This window comes from Trichomycterus rosablanca, chromosome 1 (genome assembly GCF_030014385.1).
Source record: "Trichomycterus rosablanca isolate fTriRos1 chromosome 1, fTriRos1.hap1, whole genome shotgun sequence".
Classification (NCBI taxonomy): Eukaryota; Metazoa; Chordata; class Actinopteri; order Siluriformes; family Trichomycteridae; genus Trichomycterus; species Trichomycterus rosablanca.
The window spans coordinates 79,755,802-79,781,255 of record NC_085988.1 but is presented as its reverse complement, the minus strand read 5'-3'; the positions used below and the strand labels follow the sequence as shown (position 1 = coordinate 79,781,255).

Genomic DNA, 25,454 nt, shown 5'->3' with positions numbered 1-25,454 from the left:
CATTCTTCATATTGTGTCTACTGTTAGAAAGTGATCTCAGATTTATTGCTATGCTATTTATTTTTGCATATTCTTTTATACATGTGAGGCAGAATCTAAGCTCATACACCATACATCTAAAATGACTAAAATCAGCATTTAAGAAAAGATAAAGTGCTGTAATGGTCTCAGGTTCCGCTGTGGTTTAGCACATGGACTCAATGTTGTTGTTTACACTGACACCCACCCAGTCACCGCCCTCTCTCTGATTCATCCTTTAGTTCATCATGCCCAGCTGTTCCACATCTACACTAATTAGTTTGTATTTAATACCCTAGACTGTTCTGTTTTTGTGGTCTGGCATTATTGGTTATGCTAATCTTGTGTGATACCACTCCCATGTGTTCTCACACGGCTGGTTCTCCTTGATCTGATTCCTAAGTGTTTTCTTTGACTTTTAATTTTGATGTTTCTCTATAGTTTGGTCTTTTGTTTTTCTATTATTTTGATTGACTTTCCTCTCTGTTTTCTTTCTAAATTCTCATTATAGGCTGCTGTTAGCTGAGATTTGCTCTTGTTAGGATTAAGTGGTTAGGATAGTCAAGTGAAATGTATTTATATAGCGCTTTTTACAATGAACGTCTCAAATCAACTTTACAGAATCCAGGATCAACAGACCAAAAACCCCTATTGAGCAAACCGAGGGCAACAGTGGCAAGGAAAAACTCCCTTAAAATTACAGAAAGAAACCTTGAGAGGAACCAGACTCAGCAGGAACCTCCATCCTTCTTGCGTGGCCTGGAGGATATTTTAAATAAAAAAGAATTTACACAAATCATACAAACACAAAATTAAAATGAACTGAAAGTTATAACTAGCAAAAAAAATATTTTCAAAATTGTTCAGTCCAGTCTGTGATAAAGTTCTGGACATTTTTGGTGCAAACACACCAGGTACCCGTCACATCTAGTAGGAGCAGCATTGTTGGCACTGCAGTCTCAACCTGCAGTCTTTAACCTCGAGAGGGTAAACAGGTTTCCATCAGAACCACCTTGGGGTAAAACAACAGATGATAGCTTAACATAGTGTTCTGTGTTTCCTTTGTTTAGTATAGCTTAGCCTAGTGTAAGGAACAGTTTTGTGTTTAGCATTATAGCAGTTAGTGTAGCATAGGCTAGCATAGGGTTTATTTTATTCAAGTTGTAGTGAATGTACAACATGCATATATACAATATATGGTATGTAAAAAAAATAGATGCAAATTGTGCACTGCAGAGAAGCAGTTGTGTATCTATTCTTATAAACAATATATACAGATATATAAGTATAAATATAGAAACAAGGACCAAACATATATAAAAAATAAAAAATATGTACATCAGATATAAAGTACAATACAACATAAATATAAAATCTGATATAAAATATGTATATCTGTTATCGGATATGAAATATAATGTCAGATATAGGTATGAATGAGTATAATAGTGGTAATATACAAATAATAATAATAGCTTAATTAATAGCCTAATAATAATAGTTTAATTAATGGTATTAGTTTAAAAGTCCTTTTGATTTTTAACAGTTAATGGTTGCTAGTTTTGTGAGCAGAGCTGCAGATTTCTGAAACAACTTGGCACCAGTTAGACAAATCTGACAAATTTAACACCCTCCAGGTGCAAGCGCAGAAGGTGTAACTCAACAATAAGCTAATATGCACACAATTGTTGTCAGGTGTATCTTCATTCATTCAAAGAGTAATTACTTTAAAGTCAGCTTGTGTGCATACAGTTCACATATACCACATTTATATAAACTAATTTACATTTCCTGACATTTAATCTTAGTATGCTACACATTGCCTTTCTCAGATCAGTTAGAATGACTATTATATGTAAATGAAGAATGCGAAATATAAAATAAATAAATACATAACTGTTGATTGTGTGACAGTTGCTTTAAAGTGAGAAATATCGATAATAGAATAATTCTAGAGACAATGATTCATTTCAGCTTTTATTTCTTTCATCACATTTGATCAGAAGTTTACATACACACAGTTGGTATTTGGTCTATTTTGCAAGCCCACACCACTCGAGCCTGGCCGACCGATCGTCTACAGAGACATGATTAGCTATGTCTGAGGGGGAGGGGGGTGGATAGCCGAAGCTCCTAGATGGAGCTTGCCAGTGGAACCAGACCTGCCGCGACCATGACCAGGATGAAACATTTGATGAAATGAAATGAAATGAAAGCCCAGTGTGGCACTGACATAAAATTCAGTGATGTCTTTAATATTTTCATGGGTTGCCATTAAGTTGTCGGTAGGACTGGCTCGATACCACTTTTTCATGTCCAATACCGATACCGATACTGCAAATTGAGTATCTGCCGATACCAATCCGAGTATCTGCCGATACCAATTTAATACCGTCATTTCTCCTCTTAAACAACTAAGCAGTAATAATACATGTCTCAATGCACCAAACTAACTATCTAAATAACAACAAATATTCTAAAGGAATAAATAAAGAACCTACAACATCACTTTTATGCATAACTGCTGTTTTTATTTTCACTTTTACACACACAGAACATTTAGCAGCATTTTTGTCTTGTTTAACAAAAGTGTCTACAATTGGAAGATGTGAATGTCAATCAAACGCAATGGACCAAAGTTAAAGTTCTGTCACATTTTTAGATGATTAAACCCTGCTGGATTTTGAAGAGGACATCTGTGGCTAAACGGGGAACAGTGTAGTTTATTTTATTTCATATCACTGATGGATTAATCGTTGAGGATGTGAGAGATCTTCAAGAGATGCCATTCATTTATTCAGATTAAAGAACGAAGTTTATTTAAAGATACTGAGCAGAAACCAAATTGCCTGACTTAAAGCTTAGTTACCTGGTAAAAAAAAACAATGAAATAGATTTCCTAGACCTCTTCCTTAGGGACAAACTGTTCTGAGAGTGTAAAAAGATCATTAGAAAAATATTTTATTGTTGAAATATAATAATAAGCACACATTACTAATATGGTACCAACATCAGTGGAAAGCATGAACTATAATAAAGAGCAATGTTGTATAATTAGGTTTGCTTTTACTTCATCCTGCTTCCATTAAATGTGATTCCATAAAAAATAAACCACCATACAGCATGTTTTATTTAGATCGATATTACGAGGCTGCAGAAGCTCTATATTTTTTAAGAATTTCTTCAGCCATGATTATTAATATAAGTCATGAATTCTAGTGTAGCAGTATAAAAGTGTTAGGCTTGTTGTGATTCATATGATTCACTGTGAAGCACTAAAGTCAAGCACTGCATTTTAGTGGTTAAGGTACTGGACTAGTAATCAGAAGGTTGCTGGTTTGAACCACACCACTGCCAGGTTGCTGCTGTTGAGTCCTTCAGCAAGGCCCTTAACCCTCAGATGCTCAGACTGTATACTGTAACTGTAATGTAAGTTGCTTTGAATGAAGGTGTCTGATAAATGCAGACAATGTTAATGTATGAGATAACTCATGTGATGGCCGGATTTGCTTTGTTTTGTTGTTGTTGTTGAAAGTAGTCAGTCCAAAATCAGGGCATTTTAAATCTCCAAATTAATAAATAATCCTACATTCTGGTATGTGTAATGAGGGAAATGATGTTGGCCTGTACTATTATTTTTCTTAACATGTAAATAAAATTGTAAAACAACTCATCCGCAACAGCCATTGAGAAATTAAAGCACACTATTCTACTTCATCTACTACTGCCACATCTAAACACACTGTTTAAACACAATAAAAATTGCTTTATAAATAATAAATCGCTCACCTGAGATAAAGAAAACCTATCTTGTCCCGGCTTGGAGATCTCTCACATCCTCAACGATTAATCCATTAGTGTTATGAAATAAAACAAACTACACAAACTTTAACGGAAAATCTCACATCTGCGTCAATTCTAATTGGTCCATTGCGTTTGATTGACATCCACATCTTCCAATTGTAGACATTTTGGATGACACGCTGTAAAGCGAGATCTGTAACGTGATCAACCGCTGGAACGTAAGTAAAACCAAAAATGCTGCTAAATGTTCTGTGTGTAAAAGTGAAAATAAAAACAGCAGTTTTTCATAAGTGTGATGTTGTAGGTTCTGTATTTATTCCTTTAGAACATGGGCGGCTCGTTCCTTAGGGCGATCGGGCAACGCACCACCAAAGGGCAAAAGGGAAGAAATTTTTCTATCACAGCTGTGACTGTTCTGGACAGTCTGTCTTGCCTGTAAATGTCGTAGTCCAATCAGCATCGAGTTGTGTTCCGTACAGTACCGCCCCTTTTGGGGTGATTTCAGTCTGACTGAAAATCGCCCCGGATTGCTCTCATAGACTCTCATGTTAAGGCTCTTTTTTTCAAACTGTAGAAACTGCAATACAATCTGAATGGGTTCCGGGAGGGCTCGCACTTACGTGCTTGCGTCACACGTAACCTACCATTACCTCAGTTTGGAGCAACTCCATCATGTCATTAAGGGAAATGCCATTCAGTCGTCGTAGTAATCAGGATAAATTAGCAACTAAAGAATTAGGGCCACCCAGACCAAATTTAAACATCAAGTATCTACAAAGGGGGGAAAATCATATAAGTTACAAGTAAATACAAGTAAGTAATATAATTTTTACATTGTGAATTGTGATTGCACTTATTGTATCTCCCCAATTGTTTAATTGTACTTCTTTATTTATTGCACATCAGCCCCGATGCCAATCTTTATCCTGGATCTGCTGCACCTAAAATAAAATGCTATCTGATGAAGACTGAATTAAATTGTTAGTGTGCTTTAGTGTGCTTTACTTATTTTCATGATTAATGGTAAAGCTGGTCTCTCTCCATGTTAAAAGTTATTTGTGAGGGCAAACTGACAGATGACTTAAGATGTTAATTATTTAAGCTTTAATTTACCCATTGAACGGGTCACCTTGGCCATCATCGCAACAATTGCCCCGCCTGAGTGATTTGGCAGGAGCCGCCACTGCTTTAGAATATTTGTTTCACAGTCTGAGCATTGTTATTTAGATAGCTAGTGTAACCATGGTGCATTGAGACATGTATTATTACTGCTTAGTTGTTTGAGAGAAGAAATGATGGTGTCAGATTGGTATCGGCAGATACTCAATTTGCAGTATCGGTATCGGTCATAAAAAAGTGGTATTGAGCCAGCCCTAATGTAAACAGTAGAATATTTCCACATTAATACAATATAAAAATGAAAATATTACTATAATGTATACAATACTAATATTACTATACACCCCTGTCCTTTGTTTTTAATACAGGTACATGCTGGGCTTATCATCTCTGCCCGCTCTAGTGCAGTTCTTGGGTTTCCTCTTTCTGCCCGAAAGTCCTCGATGGCTTATTCAGAAGGGTCTTACCCAGAAGGCCCGGCGGGTGCTCAGCCAGATCCGAGGAAACCAAAACATCGACGAGGAGTACGACAGCATCAAGAGCAGCATTGAGGAAGAGGAGAAAGATACAGGAGGTAAAGAGTACATCACAAACACACACACACACATTAACAATCACAGCCATAACACATCTGATCGATCATGACGATTGGTGTGAAGCAGGACAGTTTTCATTCTTCACTCTGAGCTCAGAAATCAGTTATTAAAGGCCTGCATCAGCTGAGATGGGCTCAAAATAAGCACCGGTGCTGGCCAGATTGATCTCATTTCCTGAGCGGAAGTGTTTAGAGTTTTGAACAAAGCCAGTACAGTGTCACCCAGAGGGTCAAGAGGAGTTGTGGGAATTGGATGGGCTGTACGAGTCATTAGTCTGACACAAAGCTCTGTGATAGCACTGATCCTCCTGAGAGGCGATGCTGATAGTCCTGATTTCTGGTGTACAGCAGGTGAAGTTGTCACAGAGACAATAATTTCTTATTGCAGATCCAATTTATTTCATGGATGTTTTCTTACTGTGCTTCTAGTTTCACTATTTTCAACAGTATTTTCTTATTGTTAATTGCTTATGACTCAATAATGAAAGACTATAATTTTTTTTCGTTTTAGAATGAGATTAGATTTTTATTGTGTTTAAACAGATCATGGATCTTTTCTCCAAATCATTTACATTTAATTTTTTTATTCATAGTAGCCAGCTTTTGCAAATAAAACAGCTGAAAACTCAGTGCAAATCAAATATTGTACAGAAGGTTCTTCTTACCAAAAATGTTACCAAAATGAAATGAGGTACTTGAATGCCTTGCTTTCACCCTTCTGACTAGTCGCCCCAGGGATGAAAAACATCCCCACATCATGATGCTGCCACCGCCATGCTTCACTGTAGGGATGGCATTAGCCAGGTGATGAGTAGTGCCTGGTTTCCTCCAGACGTGACGCTTGGTATTCAGGCCAAAAATTTCCATTTTGGTTTCATCAGACCAGAGAATCTTGTTTCTCATGGTTTAAGAGTCTTTAGGTGCTTTTTGACAAACTCCAAGCGAGCAGCCATGTGCCTTGTACTAAGGAATGCCTTCCGTCTTGCCACTCTACCATAAAGGCGTGATTTGTGGAGTGCTGCCTGGATGGTTAATCTTCTGATTTTTCCCATCTCCACAAGGATACGCTGGAGCTCTGTCAGAGTGACCCTCGAGTTCCTGCTCACCTCCCTGGCCAGGGCCCATCTTCCCCGATTGCTTAGTTTGGCCGGGCGGCCAGGTCTAGGAAGATCTTTGGTGGTTCCAAACTTCTTCCATTTATGAATGATGGTGGTCACTGTGCTTTTTGGAACCTGTAAAGCTGCAGCAATTTTTCTGTACCCGTCTCCAGATCTTAGTAATGCTTTTCGTACTGCCACTCAACTGTCAGACCTGCACTTACTTTTTCCACTTGAGATTATTGTTGTTGTCCGGTGAGCTGCCCACCACACAAGCTGTTTACTTTCAGATACTTTTCTTCTGATGTGGTTGTGGCTTTGAGTCTACCAGACATCATCCTTTCAGAATTCCCCTCAGTTTTAAAGTGCCTTTTAATGGTATAGGAGACTGAGCTTATTGCCACCCTGTCTTTCTTTGTTATTTCTCTATAGAAAAGAATAACACTTTGAGGGTTATAATGGTCTGACTCTCTTCTTTTAGCTATTACAATAGCAATATACTGTATCATGCAGTGCAATATTGACAGAATACTGATCTAGAGGGTGTAGTTACACACAGTAACACTATAACCTTACTGTAACAAACGTTCTTAAACTGATAGGTGTGTGATATTAGATGTATGGACAACATATGATCCTTCGTATTCCTAATTCTTTTATCGTGACATAATGTTTTATTATATAAGGGTGCTCAGGCGGCACAACACTACAGTACGAAACAGTACGGTGAATGGACGAACAGCCTAGACACTGGGAGGTGCACCTCTCAGTGTGCTCTTAGTTCTGGTCCCAAGCTTGTATAGGAGGGTTGCATCATGAAGTGGTGGTGACATGCTGTGGTGACCCTTAAGTACAGAAAAAAGACGCTGAAGTATCGAGATTGTAGAAGGGTTTATTTGATGTAAAAATGTATAAGTTATCTACACTAAACAGATCTTTTTTTCTAAAATATTTCTACAGTAGATTATATAAATACATTTTACATAGATTTTCATCATTATTTTTAATATTAGTGTATAGAGAAAATTTTCCGAGGTCACCTAGTGCAGGGTTTTCAATCTGTTTTTTAAACTTAGATTGATCATGAGCCAAAAAAAAAGGGTCACAGAAAAAAATAATAATAATAAAATAAACTTGTATGAGAAGGGTGGGTGGGTATCCTCTTTATGTATACCCATTTTGTTTTTTAGGTGGGCTCGATGACCGTGATCAGAATTAAGCAGTAAATAATAAGACAAATAAATGTATGATGATGTAGGTTTTTTTTACTTTATTGGCATGATTTCCACAGCCACATATTTGCCTGGAATCACAATAATAAAACACCAAGAGCACCATTAACAAGCTAAAACACAACAACTAATTCAGCATTTATTCATTTAGCATTAATAGCTATTAATAAATTCAACCAGAATGAATAGGTGCAAAAAGAGGGAGAGACCAGTATAGATATAGGGAGAACATGCCAAACCTAGAAAAAGTGACCAGAAAGGGGATTGAATGTGAATCCTTTAGACTTTGTAGCCTCCAAAAGGTAATATTGTTGACTGCTTATTCTCAAAGGGCTGTTATAGCTGCAAGTTTCTAGGTTCGATCCTCGCTTTTGGTCACTGTTTGTAACAGGCTTTACATGCTCTGCCCTTGTCCATGCTGGACTGGTTACTGTAAACTGCCCCTGGTTGGCAGAAAGTGTGTGTGTGTGTGTGCGTGTGTGTGTGTGTGTAAGGTATATTTACATTTACATTTTCAGCATTTAGCAAACGCCTTTATCCAAAGCAACTTACAGTGCAGTTACAGTATATATTTTGAGCAATTGAGGGTTAAGGGCCTTGCTCAAGTGCCCAACAGAAGCAACCTGGCAGTCGTGGGGCTTAAACCAGCAGCCTTCTGATCACTAGTGCAGAACCTTAACCACTAGACTACAGCTGCTCCCTACACAGATATATACACTAATCAGCCATAACATTAAAACCACCTCTTTGTTTCTACACTCACTGTCCATTTTATCAGCTCCACTTACCATATAGAAGCACTTTGTAGTTCTACAATTACTGACTGTAGTCCATCTGTTTCTCTACATACTTTTTTAATCTGCTTTCACCCTGTTCTTCAATGGTCAGGACCCCCACAGGACCACCACAGAGCAGGTATTATTTAGGTGGTGGATCATTCTCAGCACTGCAGTGACACTGACATGGTGGTGGTGTGTTAGTGTGTGTTGTGCTGGTATGAGTGGATCAGACACAGCAGCACTGCTGGAGTTTTTAAATACAGTGTCCACTTACTGTCCACTCTATTAGACACTCCTACCTAGTTGGTCCACCTTGTAGATGTAAAGTCAGAGACGATCGCTCATCTATTGCTGCTGTTTGAGTTGGTCATCTTCTAGACCTTCATCAGTGGTCACAGGACGCTGCCCATAGGGTGCTGTTGGCTGGATATATTTTTGGTTGGTGGACTAGTCTCAATCTAGCAGGGACAACTCCACCACCCAATGACCCACCACCCAAACAATACCTACTCTGTAGTGGTCCTGTGGGGGTCCTGACCATTGAAGAACAGCGTGAAAGGGATATAACAAAGCATGCAGAGAAACAGATGGACTACAGTCAGTAATTGTAGAACTACAAAGTGCTTCTATATGGTAAGTGGAGCTGATGAAATGGACAGTGAGTGTAGAAACAAGGAGGTGGTTTTAATGTTATGGTTGATCGGTGTATATACTGTATATGTTTATGTAATCTTGTAAACCACAGTGGGACCAGACAATTTTTATTAATTAAGCATTTTTTGATGCCTTGTTTGTGTTGTTTTTGTCACTGTAAAAGTCAGGCACGAAATGTGGGTCGCTTGAAAAATAGTCTGAAAAATCGTGTTGTAGGGCCTTACTCACACAAACTGGTTTGGTATAAATAGTACAACCCTCTACAAAAGCTTGTGTGCATCATCTTGTGTACCTTATCCTGCCAAATATACTTAAAAAAACAATTTTCCGGGGTCATTAAACTCTTCTTTTTTGTGGTTATTCATTTCATGGGTACTTTGATGATTTTGAGATTTAATGACACACTCTGTTTACAAAGATCAGTACCTATTACTAGTTCTTTTGTGGAGCGAGGCTTTTTAGAAGCTTGCCTCCTAGCGTGAACATTAGAGAAATAGAGGCTGTTATCTTTTTTTCTCAGGGAATAAATAATGTACAGTTGTAGGATTTAATGAAAGTCTGTTAGAGCCTGAGGTCTGCTGAAATTAGCCGGCCCATTAAAGTGCATGATAACATGTGCACACTGTTATGTGTCAGCATACAATTCAGGCCAAATATACTTAATATACACTATATTGCCAAAAGTATTTGCTCGTCTGCCTTCACACGCATATGAACTTGAGTGACTCCCATTCTTAATCCATAGGGTTTAATATGATGTCGGCTCACCCTTTGCAGCTATAACAGCTTCAACTCTTCTGGGAAGGCTTTCCACAAGGTTTAGGAGTGTGTTTATGGGAATTTTTGACCATTCTTCCAGAAGTGCATTTGTGAGGTCAGACACTGATGTTGGTCAAGAAGGCCTGGCTCACAGTCTCCGCTCTAATTCATCCCAAAGGTGTTCTATCGGGTTGACGTCAGGCCAAACTTGCTCATCCATGTCTTTATGGACCTTGTGCTTTGTGCACTGGTGCGCAGTCATGTTGGAACAGGAAGGGGCCATCCCCAAACTGTTCCCACAAAGTTGGGAGCTTGAAATTGTCCAAAATCTCTTGGTATGCTGAAGCATTAAGAGTTCCTTTCACTAGGACTAAGAAGCCGAGCCCAACTCCTGAAAAACAACCCCACACCATAATCCCCCCTCCACCAAACTTTACACTTGGCACAATGCAGTCAGACAAGTACCGTTCTCCTGGCAACCGCCAAACTCAGACTCGTCCATCAGATTGCCAGACGGAGAAGCGTGATTCGTCAATCCAGAGAACACGTCTCCACTGCTCTAAAGTCCAGTGGCGGCGTGCTTTACACCACTGCATCCGACGCTTTGTATTGCGCTTGGTGATGTAAGGCTTGGATGTAGCTGCTTGGCCATGGAAACCCATTCCATGAAGCTCTCTACACACTGTTCTTGAGCTAATCTGAAGGCCACATGAAGTTTGGAGGTCTGTAGTGATTGACTCTGCAGAAAGTTGGCGACCTCTGTGCACTATGCGCCTCAGCATCCGCTGACCCCGCTGGCCTACCTCTTTGTGGCTGAGTTGCTGTTGTTCCCAATCGCTTCCACTTTGTTATAATACCGCTGACAGTTGACTGTGGAATATTTAGTAGCGAGGAAATTTCACGACTGGACTTGTTGCACAGGTGGCATCCTATCACGGTACCACGCTGGAATTCACTGAGATCCTGAGAGCGACCCATTCTTTCACTAATCTTTGTAGAAGCAGTCTGCATGCCTAGGTGCTTGGTTTTATACACCTGTGGCAATGGAAGTGATTGGAACACCTGAATTCAATGATTTGCATGGGTGAGTGAATACTTTTGGCAATATAGTGTATTTCAATGTACTTGAAAAAAAACATGCAACATGTGGCCAAAAGTATGTGAACCCTCCCCTGATTATTTAGTTCAGCTGTTTTAGCTATTATACCCATTGATAGGAGGTAAATCACCTTTAGTAAACGAGTAGTACCTTTTATTTATTGCTGTAGGTTTTATGAAGAAAAAAAATCAATGTTTACAGATTATTAACAAGTTGGTAAAGAAAGAAAGTTCTGGACAGTTTGATGCAGATCTCAGGGGGCTGATTTTCCTGCCAAGCTTAGAAAGCAAGACCCAAACCGACTTCTTACACTGAGAGATTGGCTATAAATTAGAAGCTGCTGGGCTTACAGGCTGCCCTTCAAAAAGAAACTCCTGCTCTGTAATTGGCATTTTTAAGCTCAACCGAACGTCGTTACTGACGCATTAACAAACAACTCAGCAATTCAGAGGAGGCAAACCACCCCCTGCATGTAAGGAAAAGTTGGGTGAGAGACAAAGTACCCAGCGTAAACACAGAAAGACAAGGGAACAAGATGCCAAACTCATTCATTCGTTTGTTGTCGGTTTTACCACCGTTTTATCCTATTCAGGCTTCCAGTGGGTCAGATTTACTGGGCGAAAGGTAGGAAACACCCTGGACATGTTGCCAGTCCATTAGAGGGCAGACACATATTCACATTTATCTCTAGTTAACCTGACTGCACGTCTTTGGACTGTGGGACTTCCCACAATCCAAAGATGTGCAGTCAGGTTAACTTAGGGAAAACATTTATATATATATATACAGTATATGAAATTTGTTGAGGGGGCCCATTTTTGCACTGGGGCCCATGAGCTCCTAGTTACGCCACTGGAATTAGGTAAACTAAATTGCCTAGGTGTAGGTAAGTAAGTAAATGTGTGTCTGTGTGTGTGTGTGTGTGTGTGTGTGTGTGTGTGTTGCCGTTAGATATGTATGATACTGTTTCTGAGTGCTAAGTTGATCCACTAATTCTGTTCACTCTGTTTAGCATGATAATTACAGTGTTACACATTTCTATAACACCGCACACTTCATCATTGTGTTTTTCACTGATGACATTTGCGTGCTCAGAACAGGCTGTAATTATATAATAAGTTACAGGAAGCGTGGTCGTGTAATTCATTTTAGCTAATTCAGTTTAAAAACGATCATTTTCCGTGTCCCACTGTGTCCCACCCCTCATTCCTGGCACCCCAGAGACATGAACAGAAATACATGGCTTCAGTCACTGAATTCTTACCTGTCTATCTGTCCCTGATGGTGAGAAGCACCACTATGTTGTGATGCTGCCTGTGTCCTCTATATGTAAGGCATCCTAGCAATCCTACAGCAATTCAGTTAGCAATCGTTTAGTCAAACTGTCCAAGACGTCGAAGTGTAAAGCAGCTAAAAACACGACTCTGAGTTTGGATGATAACATGACTCTGAGTCGCTGGATGTTAAGGTGTCTGTGCTGTGGATTGTAGCTTCCATTGATTCTATTATTTAATTTATGGGTGTAATTTAATAACTGTCCTGAAATGTGCCACTTTTCTTTAAAAATACATGAAATCTGTGATTTTTGAAGAACTATGTCTGTTAAATTAAGCCAAGTCAAGTCAACTTTATTTATATAGCGCTTTTTACAATGAACATTGTCTCAAAGCAACTAAGCTCATTTTCTTGTGAATTTAGTAGGGCCCTATATATATGGCATTTAACAGTGTTAGCCAGACCTCATTCTAAGGGACTGTCTGAAAACCTAGTGAGCTGACTTGCTGTCTCAGTAGAGAGAATTCTAATAAGACATCGAACTCATCTTGTAAACCACAGTAAGCATTTTTTGATAAGGACAAAATGTGCGTTGCTTGAAAAATAGTCTGAAAAAGCCTGTTGTAGGGCCTTACTCACACAAACTGGTTTGGTATAACTAGTAGTTTTTTTTTTCAAGAATTTAGTAGGGCCCTACCAGTGGCGATTTCTCTAAGACTGCAAGGGAAGCTCAGCTTCCCCTAAAAAAACCATTTAATGTCAAAAATTAAATGGTCAAATATGTACAGTTGTGTTAACATTTCATTGACTACAAATGCGTTAGAACACGTTCATCTTGAAGAAGAGTTCGTTCAGAATCAGCTAATTATCACAAATCAACTGACTCGATTTTGTTAACTCCCGTAGCGTCAATGCATTTGCCCGTAGAAGCTGAGCGTCTCTTCACTTCAGTGGGGCTGCATGGAGGTTTTTTTTTCATTGCTTCGAAACTCGCCGGTCATTGGATAAATGCCATGATTTTGTCCTGCTCCCGGACGCTGAGCGTCTCTGGGGGTGAATGGAGCTGTGGGCGGGTCTGGACGCGGAGCTTCTGCAAGATGATTGGAGGATCAGTCGAAAGGCTGAATCCCGTTTTGACTGACAGCTATTTTGAGATCTACACGTCACTTAATCACTAAATTCACAAGAAAATGCGCTTAGTTGCTTTGAGACAAAGTTCATTGTAAAAAGCGCTATATAAATAAAGTTGAATTTAACAGACATAGTTCTTGAAAAATCACAGATTTCATGTACAGTGTATCACAAAAGTGAGTACACCCCTCACATTTCTGCAGATATTTAAGTATATCTTTTCATGGGACAACACTGACAAAATGACACTTTGACACAATGAAAAGTAGTCTGTGTGCAGCTTATATAACAGTGTACATTTATTCTTCCCTCAAAATAACTCAATATACAGCCATTAATGTCTAAACCATCGGCAACAAAAGTGAGTACACCCCTTAGTGAAAGTTCCTGAAGTGTCAATATTTTGTGTGGCCACCATTATTTCCCAGAACTGCCTTAACTCTCCTGGGCATGGAGTTTACCAGAGCTTCACAGGTTGCCACTGGAATGCTTTTCCACTCCTCCATGACGACATCACGGAGCTGGCGGATATTCGAGACTTTGCGCTCCTCCACCTTCCGCTTGAGGATGCCCCAAAGATGTTCTATTGGGTTTAGGTCTGGAGACATGCTTGGCCAGTCCATCACCTTTACCCTCAGCCTCTTCAATAAAGCAGTGGTCGTCTTAGAGGTGTGTTTGGGGTCATTATCATGCTGGAACACTGACCTGCGACCCAGTTTCCGGAGGGAAGGGATCATGCTCTGCTCAGTATTTCACAGTACATATTGGAGTTCATGTGTCCCTCAATGAAATGTAACTCCCCAACACCTGCTGCACTCATGCAGCCCCAGACCATGGCATTCCCACCACCATGCTTGACTGTAGGCATGACACACTTATCTTTGTACTCCTCACCTGATTGCCGCCACACATGCTTGAGACCATCTGAACCAAACAAATTAATCTTGGTCTCATCAGACCATAGGACATGGTTCCAGTAATCCATGTCCTTTGTTGACATGTCTTCAGCAAACTGTTTGCGGGCTTTCTTGTGTAGAGACTTCAGAAGAGGCTTCCTTCTGGGGTGACAGCCATGCAGACCAATTTGATGTAGTGTGCGGCGTATGGTCTGAGCACTGACAGGCTGACCCCCCACCTTTTCAATCTCTGCAGCAATGCTGACAGCACTCCTGCGCCTATCTTTCAAAGACAGCAGGTGGATGTGACGCTGAGCACGTGCACTCAGCTTCTTTGGACGACCAACGCGAGGTCTGTTCTGAGTGGACCCTGCTCTTTTAAAACGCTGGATGATCTTGGCCACTGTGCTGCAGCTCAGTTTCAGGGTGTTGGCAATCTTCTTGTAGCCTTGGCCATCTTCATGTAGCGCAACAATTCGTCTTTTAAGATCCTCAGAGAGTTCTTTGCCATGAGGTGCCATGTTGGAACTTTCAGTGACCAGTATGAGAGAGTGTGAGAGCTGTACTACTAAATTGAACACACCTGCTCCCTATGCACACCTGAGACCTAGTAACACTAACAAATCACATGACATTTTGGAGGGAAAATGACAAGCAGTGCTCAATTTGGACATTTAGGGGTGTAGTCTCTTAGGGGTGTACTCACTTTTGTTGCCGGTGGTTTAGACATTAATGGCTGTGTATTGAGTTATTTTGAGGGAAGAATAAATTTACACTGTTATATAAGCTGCACACAGACTACTTTTCATTGTGTCAAAGTGTCATTTTGTCAGTGTTGTCCCATGAAAAGATATACTTAAATATCTGCAGAAATGTGAGGGGTGTACTCACTTTTGTGATACACTGTATTTTTAAAGAAAAGTGGCACATTTCAGGGCAGTCATTAAATTACACCCATAAATTAAATAATAGAATCAATGGAAGCTTAATCACTTCAGTCCCATCGCGGATTTTGCGAGTGAAGTCGAAAGACAAACTGCAACCCATTTCTTTGTATTTGCTTGGAGAAATTACTTGACCATTTCCACTGTTCATTGTGTAAATGAAATAGCATTTGTAACACTTATAGCATTTTTTTCAGGACACTGGTCAAGTCCCTGGAAAAGATGCCTACTTGGTACGATAGGCCATTTTCTTTACAAGGAATGGAGGGCAGAATTTATGTATAAATAAATTGACAAATTTTATGATGTAAGCCGACAGTGAGCTTCCCCTCTTTGAAAGACCAGCAGCTGCCACTGGGCCCTACATATATATGGCATTTAAAAATGGCTTCTGCCTTGACACTTTGCCGTAAAAGCCTGATTTATGAGGGCTACAGAGATGTATGTCCATCCAACAGGATTTCTAACCTTCCTGAACAAGGCTCTTTTTCCTGGATGCCCAATTTACTCTACCTACTATTGATGCCGAGTAAATATTATGATTTTGGAGAAACCCATGGTGCCATCAAAGAGACATCTTTTACTGGAAGGTTCATGGTTATTTTAGCAAGATGATGCCAGACCTCATTCTATGGGTCTGTCTGAAAACCTAGTGAGCTGCATTGCTGCCTAAGTAAAGAGGATTCTAATGACATCAAACTCATAAATTAGACAGAGATTACAGCAATTATGTCACCACAGTTTTTGCTTATTAAGCTAACACAGTTAGCCTCAGACCATTTAAACCAATGGGTTAGCATGCCAGCTAACATCTCCCTCAGTGTATAGAAAACGATGAAAATGATGAAATTGTCACAAAAAAGCCTGAATTTGCAAATAAATGACACTTGTACACGTTTATACAAATATATTTAAAAAATCTATGAGAATTCTAAGTAAGTACATTAAACATCAGATACTTCGAAACTTTTACTCAAATAATATTCTAAGAGATTACTTTTACCTTATTAAAGTAAATACCTGGTAAGATATTTGAACTTTTTTACTTTATACACCACTGATTAAATGTTTAACTCTGGAGATTGCATGGACTCAATACCTAGTTTAATCAACCTGTTAGCAACAGTTTTGACAGAAATAGCTAAAGCCAATAATGAGAAAGGTGTCCACATAGTTTTGGTTATACTGAATTGCCAACATTTACACTGGAATTGATATCTATCTACAGATGTCAGTTAATTTCCTTCGCTCTGTCTCTCATTAGTTTGGAATAATCACTTGCATTGGCAAATTAGCAAGAACCCAAATGAGCAATAGTGAAGATTAAAGCTAGAGCAAATCGTGCCTGGTACGACCCGGAGAGACGGATAAATAAACAAGTTTTTAAATCCCTCATCAAGTTTAAAAGCGCAACTGCACACACACACACATTCCCACTCCATCTGGAAGCAGTGGTATTACAGGTCTCCGTTATTACATCTTATGGGTTTTCAATCACCCAAAAGCCATCCGGAAGGATTTACCAGCGAATCTGGTAGCCCATCGAAGCTGAAGCCCATCTTAGCTTTTCAAGGGGCGCAAGGCACCCAGTAACACACTGGACGGTGCGCCAATCCATCGCAGGGCAGACACACACACACACACACACACACACCCATTCACTCATAGTGCAATTCAGTGTCTCCAATTAACCTGACTGCATGTCTTTGGACTGTGGGAGGAAATCGGAGCTCCTGGAGTAAACCCACGCAAACACGGGGAGAACATGCAAACCCCAGACAGAAAGGACCCGGACTGCCCTGCCTTGGGATCGAACCCAGGACCTTCTTGCTGTGAGGCAACAGTGCTACCCATCGAGCCACCATGCCGCCTTGGACAATACATATTTTGAATATTTACATATTTCATTTTTTTTTTTTATCAATTGCTATTCTGGTCTGGGTCCAGTTCCACCTGGAATAACTGGGAGCAAAGCAAGAATACTCTGGACTCTGGTCACCAATCTGCAGGGCTTTGGCCTCATATGGACAAAAGTATTAAGACTTCTAATTTTTTCATTCATTTCACAATTACTAACAGGTGTAATAAATCAGTTATATAAAGGAGGTTGTATGTGTCCAACTTTGCTTTAAAGCAATAGTGTAGGGAAGGCCCTTTCCTGTTCCAGCATGACTGTGCCCATGTGCACAAAGCAAGCTCTATAAACAGAGCCCTGCACGTCCTGCACAGAGCCCTGACCTCAGCCCCACTGAACAGCTCTGGAATGAACTGAAACATCAAGGGAGGCTTTCTTGACCAACATCAGTGCCCAGCAATACAAATACTCTTTTGACTGAATGGGCACAAATTCCCACAAACATCACTCTATTTCAGTAGCATTTGTTTTTGGAATGGGGTGCTCAACAAGCTTATGGATAGATGTCTAAATACGTTTGGCCATGAAGTGTATATAATATAAATAATCTTCCCCCTGTCTTTTACACACCACTATAGGCTCCTGACCACCAGCTTTTCTCACAGTTTAATCTCAGTTCTGTGGAAATGATTAATATTGATAAATGTTAATTACTTCATTGTATCATTTATTGTTTTATTTTCACTGACCTCATCCTGGTCAGGCTTCCTTTGGGACCGGTATCATTTGGAAACACTGGCGGCAATATGGTCTGTAATATGGCCTGGACACAGCGTCAATTAATCTCGGGGAAACATCTATTTATGCTCATACCAACTGTACACCTAGGAGCAATTTAGAGAAAGCAATTTACCTTCTGCATGAATTAAGACTGTGGGAGGAAACTGAAGTACAGTGTTAGCTTAAAACTCAACGTCAGTTGGTTCTGGGATTCGAGTTTTAAAGCTGTTGAGTGTCGTATGGAAAACCTGTTAATGTGTTCCATGGTCCCGTGGATCTGCATATATTTTAGACTAATGTAAAATAAATGGGGTTGTTTATGACACTTATACACTGAAAATAACACAAATATAATATAAAAACACTGAAATATAATATAAAAACAAAAATTAATAAAAAATACAATAAAAGCTGCACTTTACCTTTACTTCTTAAGAATGATTAAGAATGATTAAGAAGCACAATGAGACAATAAAGAAGTACAGTTAAAGTGCAGGTTTTATTGTATTTTCTATTGATTTTGAACAGTTTTTCAATTATATTTGAGTGTTTTATATACTTATTGTACTAAAACAAGCGAGGAATTTCATTAGTGGAGAGAACATATGAACAGTAATAATTAAGAAAAGTTTAGTGTTCCTGTGTCGTTCTTTTAGTACATTAATTCAAGTTAAGCTTTTTTTGTTACGATACGTTTTAAACTCAGAAAAGGTGATTCTCACAGTTTCTCAGAACCCTGAGCTATAATGCAGATTCGTCTCATATTCACACTCTGATGACGTTTTACAGCACCGCTCAAGCCAAGAGCCGAACAAAGCGGCTGTTCATTGTTAATTTGAAATTAAAAAATAATTTTTATTTTAAAACGGCTAAGCCGCTCAGGTGGCGCAGCGGTAAAAAGACATGCTGCAAACCAGGGCTGGATTCTGAGTACGTAGTATCGAATCCAGCTCTGCTTCACCGGTTCGAAGCTGAGTGGCTGTATGGGCAATGATTGGCCAGTTGCTCAGTTGGGGGGCGGGACAAAGAACCGGATGTGGGTCTCTCTCTGTCAGAATGCGATTACGACCTCTGCCGACTGATTAGAGGCGCCTGCACAGGAGATGAGGATGGCAAAAATGCATCCGGCTGCTGCTCATGTTTCGGAGAGGATATGGGTTAGCTTCGATCTCCTCGGTCAGGACAGGGTTCGGCATAGACAGAGAGGAAGCACGATGCAAATTGAACAATTGGATGTGCTAAAGGGGGAGAAAAAGGGGGGGGAGGCTAAACACATTAAAATTAAGGAAAAGTTTAGTTTAAAGGTACAAATTTCTCCACGAAGGGCGTTGAGTTTCAAAGATTTTGAGTTTAGGGGATGTCGAGTTACAAGGTACCACTGTATCTCTATTCAAGTTGGTGTGGGCACCAACTCTACCAGCGGTGCCAGTATACCGGCAAAAATAAAGACGTGTACAGTGTTATATATTACTCTAGTACAGTATGATACAGACAGTGTAAAAATGATACAGGCATTAATGTGACATAACGGTTCAGATGAATCATCATGTAATCGTTTTGTTTCTGACTCATTACTCTTCTGTGGCCTTCTGGCAATTTACACAACAGCTTTTACTTCAGTAGTTTCCAATGACAACAGAACAAAAAACCTTCAGAAAAAGTCGAACGTGACTATTATCCTTCTCACAGACTGTGAGCCGATTATTATTTAATCTTCTGTGAAGGATGTGATTTCATATACTGAAAACAGTGGGAGTAACCACAATATTTCTCTCTGATCTGCTTTGTTTTTTTATGTACTGAATGTACTTACAGAGGTACTAGATTCGAGGAAGTACGCACCGCTCTGCCGGTAAAGAAGTACGCGCTTTCAGTACAGAAGTGTGCAGCATGCACGCAACACCCCTACGTACTACGTCCGCCATCTTACCAACGTCAAGTGATGACGTGAGGACGTGATGATGTAATATCACCATAGTTACAGACCACGAGCTCATTTCAAGCCCCGCTCGCCAAAATTTTGGATATTTATCGTCTTTTAGCGTTAATTTTAACATTATTTAGGGTTGTATGCAATAATACGATTTTTATTTTGTTTATCTTACTTACACTTGTAAACAGAGGACTCTCCGTATTTCTTGTTTCTTCTTCCGCTTCGAACGCCTACGCAGCACCTGTTGAATTATGGGATACATTAGCGGACCGAAAGTGTGCATCGTTTGCATACTCAAACATGGCTGCCCAAGAAGTAGGTCGTCCGGGTACTTCTCGCGGACCTTTTTATGTATACTATGTATTCGGACATACTTACCGCTCTCACATACTGCTTTCGCGTACTATTGAGTATGGAAGTATGCGATTTCAGATGCAGCTACTGTCTCGTGTCTGTTGTAATTAGCAGCCAAAGTTAAACAAGATGTTGTATAAAGCTGTTTTTACTACTGTCCCAATTGAATTGTTTGTTTATTAGAATTTTAGTGTGATGTTTTACACTTTGGTTACGTGTCATGACAGGACGGGTTGATACAGGTTACACATGATTCATCAGTTCAACATTACGGACAATTTTGTATCTTCATTCCACCTCACTTTCACGTCTTTGGACTGTGGGAGGAAACCAGAGCTCCCGGAGGAAACCCACACAGACACGAGGAGAACATGCACACAGAAAGAACCTGGAACGCTTTACCTAAGGAATCAAACCCTGGACCTTATGGCTGTGAGGCAACAGTGCTACCCACTATTAATGTCCTACTTAACAACATACACTCACTCACTCACTCACTCACTTTCTTAACCGTTTATCCAATTAGGGTCGCAGGGGGTGCTGGAGCCTATCCCAGCTTTTTAATGGGTGCAAAGTACACAGCAACATATTGGACAGGGCACCAGTCTATCGCAGGGCAGACACACACACACACACACCCATTCACCCATTCACCCATAGGGCAATTCAGTGTCTCCAATTAACCTGACTGCATGTTTTTGGACTGTGGGAGGAAAACCAGAGCTCCCGGAGGAGACCCACACAGACACAAGGAGAACATGCAAACTGCACACAGAAAGAACCTGGAACGCTTTACCTAAGGAATCAAACCCTGGACCTTATTGCTGTGAGGTGACACTGCTACCAACTATTGATTTAATGAGTCTGATGTCTGACTTAACAACATACTGTACACTATATAGCCAAAATTATGTGAACACCTGACCAGCTTGTTAGACATCTGAATCCAAAAACATATATTTAAATAGAGTTAGCCTCCACATGTGCATCTATAACAGCTTAAACTTTTTTGGGGAGGCTTGAGTGTGTCTGTAGGAACATGTATGTGGTCAGGCACTGATTTTGGACAAGAAGCCTCCTGACTGACATTCTAATTTACCCAAAGGTGTTTAATTGGGGTTATGATAAGACGTAAATGTATAGAATAGAAAGCCTTTATTTTAGGGCTGTGCAATATGACTCAAAGACTCATTTTGATATGCTTTTGAGAAGTGGCGATATACGATACGATACGATACGATATAATGTAAACTTAAAGTACAATGGCAGGTCTATCATTGCAAAATGAAAGCTCACAGTACACAGCAGCACCGCGACCCAGATCAACCACACAGCAGCATAAAATCATAACTGCTGCTTACCTGAGCTTCTCTTCTTTAAATTGAGAACATATATCCTATATCCGTGTGTTGATTCATTAGGGATAGAATCCACTTTTTTCCTTCTTGGAGGCCATCTTGTATGTTTCCAGAATATTTCCAGAATATATGAACCCATATTTAACTGTGTTTATTCTCCTAACTAATGAAAACCGTTTTAGATCTTTTATTCTCTCGGCTTTCACGGTAAAAAAGCTGAAACTAGTAATTTGTTCACTAAGCTGTCACTTATACAACAACCAATGAGAGAAATTCCACCCAAAATCTGAATTCAAAAGCTCTGATTGGTTAATACATCTGAATCTCTTCAACAAATGAACTAAAACAGAGTGAGCAAAACGAATGAATCTTTACCATAGATAAGAGCACAGCTCCCTGATTCGATTCCAATGAACAATTCGTTTGAAAAGAGTCGTTTCTGACTCGTTGACTCAGTGATTCAGTTTGCATGTGTGTGCGTGCATGCGCCCACCCTCTCATACGGAAAGCATTATGCGCAGTGCTTTCGTGCTCTGTTTTAAATGTTCTCCAATGGTAATCTGTGTATTCTACGCATACTCGATATATCAAATATGGTCATTTTCAACATCGTGTAATAAGTAGTATCGAATATATCGATATTTTTGCGATATACCGGCCAGCCCTACTTTATCTGTAATTTACACATATACAAATTTTGAGTAAAACAAAATTATTTCTTAACATAGCCCAGCTTGTTTGGAGGCTGGGGTCAGCGCACAGGGTCAGCAATTGTACGGCGCCCGTGGAGCAGAGAGGGTTAAGGGCCTTACTCAAGGGCAGCATGACAGCTGGGATTTGAAGTCTCAACAATCCTAATGAACACCAAAATAAACTGGAACATTGATTGTAAGCCAGGCCTTCTTGTCCAAAACCAGTGTCTGACCTCTAAATGCTTATTCAAGTAATTGGCCACAAATTTTCACAAACACACTCCAACTCTATGCTAAAAAGCTCTTGGCCCAGTGTACTCATACTTTTGGTCATATAGTGTAAATGCATACACATAAAACATTGATATTATCAATTTAATGGTGTATTAAGTCCTATAATGTCATTTAACATCATGCCATGGCCTTTTAATTACTCGGTTGTGATTGTGGCTGCAGCCGGTAGCTCTTCTGTGTCTGTATAGATAGAAGCAGAATAGAAGAAACAGTGGGTTCTTTTCCACTTGAAATAAAAATAAAAATGTTTGTCTGTATCTTTCAATCAAATTCAGTCAAGCTCAGAGTAGCAGCTGGAAATATGAGAGTTGTGAATCTGCCCTGCAGCTTTTTTAATATCATGTGTCAAAGTAAAGCAGCACGATCCGAGCGACTGCTCATCAGCCAAACCTCTTCAGAACTGCAAATAATCACCGACTCTGTGGCATGATTAAAAAGCTCCGGCTTAACCTAGAAACTTAAAACCTCAGGTGCTTTGGAAGGAAAGACATGCTGAGGATTTTGTGTTGTTGATTTTATTTGTAGTAAAAATGTGTAAATGAAATATCAGAAAACTACTACTGAGGATGTTTAAAAAAAAATTTTATTACTAAAATTCTGGTTAGATATTACTATCAGTTTAACAGAATTAACTATATATACCCACCCACACATAGTCCGGCCCTCACCCTGCAGATACGGTGGTCAATTAGTATCTGCTGCAGGCACTGCCAATTATGCCGGCTAGATGGAGCCCAGCTGACCGGAAGCAGCACTGAGTTTCGAACAGAGGAGTTCAGAAACTCGGTGCTGGTGTGCAAGCTGAATATCCCGCTGCGCCACCTGGGCACCGAATTAACTATATTTGTGTTGATTATTCAACAATAGACACTGTTGCAAAGCAACAGATCCCAATTAAGCACAACTGAAGCGAAGGAGACAAAAAAAAGTCCTGAAATGGAAAAGAAAGAAATACTGGGAAAAAATCTGGTAAATCAGGTGGCGCAGCGGTAAAACATGCTAGCAAACCAGAGCTGACATTTCCAACTCATTTGTTCGAAACTTAGCTCTGCCATCCGGCTGGGCTGGCGGCTACATGAACAACGATTGCCTGTTGTTCAAGGGGGGTGCCGGACAGGACCTCATAACTGATGCAATTACTGCTATAATTGCTGGGTGATTGATGGGATAGTGTAATCAGGGTGTGTTTCTCCGTACACAAAGCTGATCTGCATATCACACCCCCACCCCACCCCCCAGTGCAGGTGAAAAGATGCAGACTGCACATGTGTCGGGAGGGGCGTGTGTTAGTCACAGCTCTCCTCAACCAGGGTGGAGATCAACATCAGCTGAGAGGAAGCATAATGCAAGCGGGTAATTGGATATGACTAGATTGGGAGGAAAATTGGGAAAATGCAAAAAAAAAATGGGAAATCTCTCTGTGTAGTGGGCAAGGGCAATTAGCTATTCTGTATACACATGACCTTCAGTTCCTTAGATAAATCTCTGTTTACATTTTATTGATTTACCATGCTTGACGCTTCACAGTAGGTACGGTGTTGTTGGTTTTAAATGCATTACCTTTTCTTCTCTAAACCTATATTGCTCTTGTGCTGAAATAACTCAATCATTGTTTTAATGACTGCTGAGAATTCTCCTTCAGAAGGTTTTGTTTGGGTGCCCGGGTGACGCAGCGGGATATTCCGCTAGCACACCAGTTTGAACCTTAGCTCTGCTACCAGTCGGTTGGGCGCCCTCTAGCGGGCATAATTGGCAGTGCCTGGAGCAGACAAAATTGGCCGTTTAAATCTGCCGGGAGGGTTAAAGACCAGACTAATGTGGGCGGGGTCTTCGACACTGTGTAGGGACCTTGGTTAGTAGCCGGAGGCGCCTGTACAAGAAGTGGAGGAGCGCAGAGATCAGTGTGTGGCTCTCGGAACACGAATACTGGCCTCATGAGCAAATTCACTGAACGTGTGGATGAATAAGAAGGGGTCGTGTACTGCACACACGTCGGAGGGGGCGTGAGGCAGGCAAATATACCCTCCTTAGACACGACTGGAGTCTTCAGCAGTGGAAGGTGAATTGACTACGCTAAATTGGGAGAAAATTGGTAAAATGCAGAAGGTTTTGTTTATGTAACGAGCAACTCGGATCAGTTGAGCTTTAAGGTGTTGAATTTTAGAGCAGGGGCTTTGTTATTTCTTGGCATGTTTTTCCAATTTTAGTTCAACAAAATTTGGGGATTTCCAAAATTAAATTGATTTAAAATTCATGACAGATCTTGTTTTTGGTGGTTCTAAGGTTACAGTCGACCACCCAGACAAATGACATCCTGTCTGATTCTCATGTTACCCCCTTATACATTTTGTGCCTCTATCCTCTTTGGTCTTTCATCACATCTGTCCTTTTATGAAGGCGCTCCTCTGGCTTTCAGCACCAGCCCTTAATCTTATTTTCTCATTTTGGCCATTTGAAGTGTTTCCCTGCCTGGCACTGAGCACCATCACATCACAATATGCTTTATCTCATTGCTTCAGTAGCAGTCAGCTATCTCTGCTCCTCAGTACCCCTGCCTGTTCTGTAATGTATGACGTCCCTCGTAAATAATGAAACTGGCATGAATCCGGTCTTCATGGTGTGTGTGTGTGTGTGTTTCTTAGCTTTGAAAACAATTACACATGTAAATCTAAATCACTAATCATAAGCCTACATTATTTATTGTAAATGAACTCACACAGCTATGAAACTGAGGTGTAAACAAACCTCAAACAACATCCCACTCCAGGCGGTTAATGGACTGCGAA

The 25,454-nt window shown here is 40.2% G+C and overlaps 1 protein-coding gene across 1 annotated transcript in view; it reads left to right on the top strand.

Annotated features, from left to right (window-relative positions):
* LOC134324972 (proton myo-inositol cotransporter-like) overlaps positions 1 to 25,454 on the top strand; it is a 112,537-nt gene that overhangs the window by 28,735 nt on the left and 58,348 nt on the right. The window contains exon 3 of the mRNA XM_063006943.1: positions 5,310 to 5,515. Within this exon, the coding sequence (XP_062863013.1) occupies positions 5,310 to 5,515 (206 nt within the window). The remainder of the gene's footprint in view (positions 1 to 5,309; positions 5,516 to 25,454) is intronic.